Source organism: Pleurodeles waltl, chromosome 3_1, assembly GCF_031143425.1.
Source record: "Pleurodeles waltl isolate 20211129_DDA chromosome 3_1, aPleWal1.hap1.20221129, whole genome shotgun sequence".
In the NCBI taxonomy this organism is placed as follows: Eukaryota; Metazoa; Chordata; class Amphibia; order Caudata; family Salamandridae; genus Pleurodeles; species Pleurodeles waltl.
Genome location: NC_090440.1, coordinates 1,870,729,812 through 1,870,738,222, shown reverse-complemented (window position 1 = coordinate 1,870,738,222; position 8,411 = coordinate 1,870,729,812). Strand labels below are relative to the sequence as shown.

The following is an 8,411-nucleotide window of genomic DNA, read 5'->3' as shown; positions in this document are numbered from 1 at the left end:
CCTGCAGCTACTTTCCATCTGAATGGAGGCGAGGAAGGCCCATAAGCTCTTACACACACACATGAGGCTGGGAGGGATTGAGAGGGTATGGTGAAAAAACAATATTGAGAGGCTAGATGTCCATACTTCCATATCTCCAGAAATAATGTGAATTTAGAATACTGCGTATTTTTGTCTATACATATAGTTTAGATTGACATTGCTAGAGCTCAGAGCTAGGTTATTTCATGCTAATGGGCGGGACATGATTGGCCTTCCCTGTCTGTCGAAAAATATTTCAACCTGATAAATAGATTCAGTAGGAAAACAACGACCAAAACATTGGAAAAACAAACTAATACATGTTCGAATATTGTATTACAATTTTTGTAAGGATTTAGTGAAGAATACACTTATATTTTAGACAAAGTCGACCCTTCTAAAAGAGCCAACGATGGGGTTTCTGGCGCCCCAGTCAGTGTATCGCCTGTGTTCCCCAGGGCTCAGGTAGTACTGACGTCCTCTGTAGTGGGGTTCTTCGTAGAAGATCCAATGACCGTCTTGCACGTTGCAGGACTGGATGTTGTGAAAACGGAAGCAATCACGGAGTTGCGGGCAGTCCTCTGTGAATTCCCTCATGTAGCCACCAAGGTCTCCACTCTCATAAATCTTTATTTTGAAGGAGCCGCTGTGCTGTAATGGCAGAATGAAGAGGTTAGGGACTATGTTAAACTAATTCATGAATCCATCGCCTGGTTTTTTGATAGGAAAACAGAATTGAAGTGTATCTTTCTATAAATAGATTTGTCAATCAGGTATAATTAAAGTTAAATCAAGCACAAATTACATTAAACATCCATCAAACTGTCGAATGCAGAATCTGCTTTTACAGAAGAGAAAGGTAGTGTTGCCCCCGAAAATAAGCTTGTTTTTGTTCAGTCACCACCCAGGAAGCTTTGGAAAGAATGTAGTATATTCTTCTATTATTGGGGAGAGGGCAGAACAACGAGGCAGCAGAGAGTAGCCACAGTGTGGAGAGAGAGCCTTGGGTTCTATAAGTCAATATTGAAGATACTTTTGGAAGAAGACAAATTGTTGATGTTTCTGACCCATACCGCATCAAAGCTGTCAAGTGTAATACAAGGAAATGTATTAAAGAATATAAGGCGTCATGACCACGATTTCTCTAAATGTGTAAATGAGCATGATAAAAGGAACGGGTTTGCGGGGCTAGGGAACTGATGAAGAAGATGCTAAAAGCAAGGACCGAGTCAAACACATCAGTTTAGAACAAAATGAAAATGATCTTAACACAAAATATACTGCGCCATTAACAGATATAGTAGGACTCGCGTAAAAGGGGCATGCAGGACACCAATCGAAAATCTATGAGAATGTAGCATCATATCAGCCAGAGCTTTGTAAGTGGTACATTTTAGTTTCCTTTTTAGAACTGTATTCGAACTGTGTTTTGAACTGGTTTATTCGGTAGGCCTCGTTTAGAGGAAGTGGGAAGTGGGAAAATAATTTTAAATGTGCTTTGGGGTTTATTACATCCGTTGTCACAGGCCTATCAAATTTATCAATCTCCCAAAATTGCCTCCTATGTGGCAAACGAAATTCACTGGTCCAGATACATAGTCTGAAGATATTCTGGTGTGCACGCACTCTAGAGTTTATTTTCTTGCTCTTCATATGACTGGCATACACTTGACCACATTTCTTACAAAATAAGAAGCAAATTACAGCCTGGTTTTACACCAAGAACCAACAATATATATTTGTTACAAATTTAGAAGCCTGAAACCATAGGAATAATGAGAATTCAAATTACACTTATGTCTTGTCTCCCTGCTCATTTGTCTATAGCTGCATGAATAATGTCAGAGTGTTGAAAATGTATGTCTGTAGAACACATGCCTGTAGAATATATGGTGTGTGTGTTCCCATTGAATGCTTGTATAATATGTGGTATGTGTACTCCAGATTTTCTGTTGGGTGACCTCATTCCTGGATCATTCTCCTGGTAGTGTGAAACTTGGGACTAGGCCCAGGCCTGCCAGTTTGTGTACCCTGTTGCCTGTATCCTGACTGTATCCTGACTTGTAACTAAGTAATTCCTCATCTTGACAACACAGAATTCAGTAATATGACAAAGTATTCACATTTTTCCGAATGATTCATATCTAGCCATGTTAATAATCCGAATGCATGCACAATGTTATAATACAGGAACAAACAGTGCAAATGTGCAGTGTAATGGTCAAAGAGAATCTCTTTGGGGCCAACAATTTGTGAATTGTGCAAAAGGCCAGGGCAATGATGTTCAGTTCAAGCAATTCCAAACTGTAGTGCGGGTTCATCTAATAGTGCTCACCATGGTCCTTATCACTTTGCTGAGAAAAGTACATAAGTGTGTATTCTGATTAACATTGACAGTGTTAAGGTTGTTATCTATTGAGTTTCACACCAAACCTTTCGCTGTGAATCATTTACACATCTCAGAGTTAAATATCTGTTTTCCTCTGGATCACTTCTAGTTCATAGTCACAACTCAAAGGATATGTATAATTGTAATTCCATGAGGCAATATTCCAAGTAACTTCACTAGACATCTAGACATTCGGCTTGTACTTTGTGGGAGAAAGTGGTGTGAAACCCATGTGTGAAAGTGGAGAGTTATACAGTTCTGAAAATCAATAAACAAATCTGAGTTTTGCTCTGCATCATTTATGTAGATCCTAATTGTGTAAATCAAAACAAATCATTAAAAAATAATTGTGACAGTAAATAGGAAAAATAGAAACAAGTGTCAATATTTACATCTTCATTTTTTTAGCAATGAAGGATGATCCACAAAAGTAGTATACTGTTATATCTATCAAACTCTTCCAGTCACAGACATATAGAATGCTTGTTTATTGTCCATAAACAACCTATACCCATAGACATCAAATGAGCTGTGGCATATAATGATTTTTCATTGTGTTTCTACCATACTTCAATTCATAAGGTAAAACTTAACAAATTTAAAAATGGAAAAAGGAATAGGGGTAATATTCACATAATTCCCAATTTGAGGTTCATCTTTTTATCAGGTGCTCCAGAGAGAGTTTTACAAATTGTGTTCTTTTAGACCATTTAGAAGCCAGAAATATAGAGAAATCAAAAGATAATAAAACATTTTCTTCTGTTTAAATTCCTATGCTTCTCCCAATAAAAACAGTAAACCAGTGGTTCCCAACCTGTGGTCCGCTTGTGAGGGTGAGCCTAGCGCCTGCAGCAGGAAAGACCCCAAAATAAAACATGGAAACATGAAGATTTTTCCACTGACATTCAGTAATTCTCTGCATTTGGGTTACTGTGGGTAAACCTCCAATATGCCCACCAAAGGGTAACAGAACAACTATTTTGGATCTTGCTGGGTCAGGCGTAGCAATTGCCTATACCATGGGGACTGTTTCACCCTTTCAACTTCTTCACGTTTAGTGCACAAATCTCTGCTCGGGGATCACCATCCTGTGATGACCCTCACACACAGATCCACAATGTAGGGAGACCATCTGAAAGGGAAGATTATCTAATTTCCAGTGGTAATGCTGTGTTTGTTATCCATGCTGTGGGGGTTGAGCTGTGCCCGAGAACTGAACACATTGAAAAAAGAAGAAGCCAAAGAGCTCCCTCTGCTTTCACTTTTTAGAGTAATGAATTTGGCATGCTGCACACGCGTATTCACAAAAACAGTCTTAGGATGCTGGGGAAGTTTTTCCCCAGCAGCCCAAGGTAGGGGGGGGGGCGTGATGCAGTGTGAAACCCTCTGGTGTGTGCACCAGAGGGCTTTCCAGCCTTTAGTGTGGATATGACAGTCATGTCCTCAAAACAAAAAAGGAGTTAGGAGGATATAAGCATCAGGCTTAAGCACTTGATAGCACCAAACTTTTTCAGGGCAGGAGCTTGTAGGGGATCTTTTGACATGCTTGTGCCTTTAGAGACAGATGGGTGAAATTGAGTCACATGTCAGGCTGTCACTGTCTTCATCAGTCCTAATAGCACTGACCTGTTTTATTGGATACTAGTTTAAGCTTGACTTGTAAAACGAATGTGTAGTCATTGGATCATATTATCTAGGATTGTCAAATAGTCATGCTTTTGTGGACGTATGTATTAAATAAAGTGGATGTGGTAATTTCATGAACAGTTGGATGATCACTAATGGTGCTGTTTTTTTCTTGTGATTCTGTGATTTCCCTCAGCGATTGTGATGGCTAAGGATTTAGGTTGCAAAAAACAGAAGATAATTGTAGTTCTTACTTTAGAAGAGAGGATAGTTCGCCTACCTTTCAGGCTGGATTGAGCAGTCAGTTACTTGATAGATAAGTATGATAACATTGGTCATACAACTTATGGACCTTTGAAGAATTATATAAGTTATAAACCGCTTACTGTTTCAGACAGGACAATAGTGCTGGTTCAGAGCAAATTACAAGCCAGACGGAGACACCGACCTGGAAAGGTCCCCCTATTATCTTATGGTCCAGTGCCTCAAAAAGGCTGATAAGTATATTATGCTGTGGAAACGTCAGTCAGCGTTTATGCATAACTGATAGGTGACTCACTTTGACATAGCTCTGCCAGATGTTCTGCTATCAGAGATTTCGGGACTTTGAATGATTCACTAGTTTTAGTTCTAGCTAAAAAGGAGTGTTTACACACTTTGGTTTATAAATACCTCCGAATCACCCCGAACTCCAGGTAGACACGTTCAGTCTCCAGAAACTTCTAAAAAAGTAAATTCATTCAGACTCGCACATTGAGGCAAACAGCACATTGCTTCTTTAAAAGTAGGCCCATACTTTCTTACTATTGTCAGCAAAAGTCCACACAATTTGGTGATAGTTCTCAAATTGTACCCCCTGTACTAAGGCCATTGCTGGTACTCTGTTATGGCGTTTCAAAGTAGCCACTAGACCACATTCAAAAGATTACAAAAATGTGGGAGGAAGGGCTTTTTCTGAAGGCATGTCCTTTCCCCTGCATTGAACAAAAAATAAGGAATATAAAAAAGAAAAAATATTGCGATTCCCTGGTTGGGGTGGGACCATATATTCTTCCATTCCCTGTAGAAAAACAACATTTGCACGAGACTAGTAGATTATTACAACCACTGTTGACCACCCAGCCTCTCACGCCGAGTTGGCTAACTAATGGCGTGAAAATGTGTTTCAGGGTTGCTACTATCAAGCAGAGCTCTTCAATAAAATCAATCAAGCAAGTCATACCTCCGGGATCCTGCGGCAGGATCTGATGGCGTCACTGTAGCCCATCCAATCGTGGTAGTCAGGATATTCTCCCTTCCTTAGAAAATACTGGTTTCCCATGTAATTGGGTCTTTCGTAGAGCATCCAGGGCCCATTATGTACCCGAATGGAATTACAGCGGTTGAAGTAAGAGTACAGGTCGGGACAGTCGACGCTGCACTCATAGGAGCGGCCCTGAAAGTTTCGGTTCTCGTAGAAAGTGATCTGTGGGGTAAAATTAGAGACAAATTGAAACGCAAGGTGCATTAATTACAACAATCACACACATAAATACACATTCACCAGCACACACAGTGTATATTTTGAGTGTAAATATACCCTTTTTACAGGTAGCCATTTCCCTTAGTCTAAGGGACGTTCAAGGTACCAGTATTGGTTCAATCATTATTCTCTTTTTTGGCCTATTGAGCAGTCTTGCTGCCTTTTTGATGGGCTGTCTATCAATAGGCAACCAATTTAACACAGAAAATCGCAACCTTCTTTATAAAGCATATTTTTAAATTCAGGAATGTTATTGTGAAAACTGCACAATGAACCTGACTTGTGGAATCATAAATTGTGCTCAAAAGTATGGTCCCTGCTTTCATTTCAGGCCTGTTTTGTTGATTAGCTTCTGATCTTCCATGAAGCTACCAGGTAGCTAGCCTGACACAGTGGTCTATTAACACATTTTTGTATGGCAGCATGGCTGGATAAACAGTGAAAATTGGAGCTAAGACCCTATCTGATGGTTAGTGACCTAAAACTTTAGAATGATTGGCTTGAGCCATTTTAGCTAGTCACAAACTCTGATTGATCTCAGCAGCTATAGCTTTGTACCAATGTTAAGTATCGTTATTCTTATTATTATTGGTAGTGGTAGTAGTCGTCATAGTAGTGGTAGTGGTAGGAGTAATATTAGTGACATTAACTATAAAGTCAGTAGAGGCAGAAGGAAACACCTTGGCAATTCTTGATTGAATTCATCTTAAAGTTGTTCGTAGTTTTGTAACGCAATGTAAATGGATGCATTTCTCACTATGATGAATATTAGAACTTTTGACTCTATTAGTTCAATTGCTGCTTCACATTTAAGGAACTTGCGCTCAGATGTAATAAGCCATTTAGCTGTTGCATACCCTGTGATTCGCTAAATCACAGTGTTTGAGGCAGTAAAATAGCTTTTTAGTATGTCCTAAACCTATCTTGAGGTTCAGTGAGTGCTTACCAAATTGCAAAATGGGTTTACCGATGCATATCGAATCACAAATTGGAAGCCTTGTCAAAATCTAAAAAAAATGTTTGGGAGTGGGTAGTGTCAAGGAGCACACTGCCAACTCTTAAACAAACTTTTTATAAAGAGTAATGCTTTTTAAAACAGTATTTTCCTATAAAGAATCTCCATACAGAGCCATATCAGATTAAACTTCGCAAGGCTCTAAACACTTTTTTTTAAAAATAACTAACGTTTCTTTTGCGCCAGAACACCCCTTTATTGGTGTTCGTTTGTGCTGTATGAATACTTATCCTCATCATCACCTGTATCGTTCAACCTATGTGCAAACCAATATTGCGATTTCAGAAAATGAGGTTTTTCTGCATTTGTAGTCCGACCTAGGGTTGCCGGCAATGTATTTGTAAAAGTACATAAGCCTTACCTTTCCCATGGTGGCTGAAACTCAGAGAGGACGTGATGCCTCGATGCTATCGTCACAGCTCTTATATACATTGCCTGGTGCTAGAAGTGCAAGCTCAACAGAGGAGCTTTCTCTATCCAGGAAAGATAATGCATAGCTCTTGTCAACCGCTATTGTTGGAGGGAATATTCACTCTTTTGCATAGCTTTGCTTTCTGAGGGTTAAGGGTCACTGCAGTGTCAGGAACTAGCGAGGCATGCTGCACAGGATATGAGCACATAATACTTCTGTTTTTCTGTGGCAATGAATGTGCTCTTCGCCAATATATGATGATCTCCAGGTCTTTACGTGAATACCAGAACAGAAATCCCGAATTACACGAGAGTTAAGCGAGATATGCGGAATAAATGTGGCTGTGGTTTCTGACTGTCCCAGAATGCGGGCCCTGCGCTTTCTGGTCCTTCTCACATCCCTGTTTTTATGACGTTGTTAGATGCTCACACTAGGCACTTGATTGCTATCGAAACGATTTTTTGGAAAGTGAACAGTTGCTTTTGCTAACTTTTGTGAACTTTAAACAACAATTTGTTCATTATGTATTGCTTTTTTATCAGAAGTTGTACACTTATTTTCATTCTTCAATATAAATAAATGTATTGTTTATATAGTTTGCTTGAATCTTAATAGACGTCGTTGTCATCATCATCATCATCATCATCATATTATTATTATTATTATTATTATTGTTATCATTATTATTATTAGATCCCTAGGTCCCTCCTGAGTTAGGAATCTGATGAATTCTACATTTTGGGATCAGCGTTCAAAGTTGAACGATTTCAGTCCAGGTAGCATCTTCCAAGTTCTCTGAGGATTCCACAGCAGTCCTGGTACATTTAATCTGGATCCTACTTCAGATCAATATCGCTAGCTGCTTTTAGTGGCCTCTTCCATTTTCGAGTTCTGAATATGGAAAGTCACTAAATGGCTGTCTTTCTCAGTCCATCCTACACTACCCCAGAGTATTTATCCAAGCTGTTAAAACTCTAATATTATCAAGAGTTACCTTTCTTCTGGCATTTATATTTCTTATCTCTGTGGTTACACCCTAAGAAAATAGGAGGCTGACCCTGCCATTCTTTGTACATACTGGAATGCATTTAATCTTTAACACTAATGCAGCATATTTTATTACTGTCAAAATCCAAACAATTAATTAAGGAAGACCCAAAGAGGAAAAATGGGAAAACTACACTAAATGAAATACAAGATAGACAAAAAAGTAAGGCACACAAAATAATGCCAAAATGATCTAAAATTGCTGTCACGACTGCACCCTAACATGGTCAAACACAAATGGCAAGAAAATTGCAGTCCTCCTGGCAGTACTGAAGTAACTATGAAACGTGAAAGGTTTCTTCACGGAAAGGAAAACACCAGTAATACTACATTAATAGAAGTAACACCTAAATTATATCATGATCATCTATTTGTGACT

At 39.0% G+C, this 8,411-nt stretch overlaps 1 protein-coding gene across 1 annotated transcript; it reads right to left on the bottom strand.

Moving 5' to 3' along the window:
- Positions 1-338: 338 nt before the first annotated feature.
- On the bottom strand, positions 339-6,968 carry LOC138283466 (gamma-crystallin 2-like). The gene is made up of 3 exons (XM_069221421.1): positions 6,935-6,968; positions 5,259-5,501; positions 339-672 (listed from the first exon to the last, which is right to left on the bottom strand). Exons 1-3 carry the CDS (start codon positions 6,941-6,943, stop codon positions 400-402), a joined length of 525 nt encoding a protein of 174 aa, XP_069077522.1. The 5' UTR covers positions 6,944-6,968; the 3' UTR covers positions 339-399.
- Between the last annotated feature and the right edge of the window lie 1,443 nt (positions 6,969-8,411).

Excerpts from the sequence above, each read along its gene's own strand:
- LOC138283466 (XM_069221421.1), bottom strand. Across the intron at positions 673-5,258 it reads CCTGCCGCAGGATCCCGGAG|CACAGCGGCTCCTTCAAAAT; the intron begins GTATGACTTGCT and ends CTGCCATTACAG.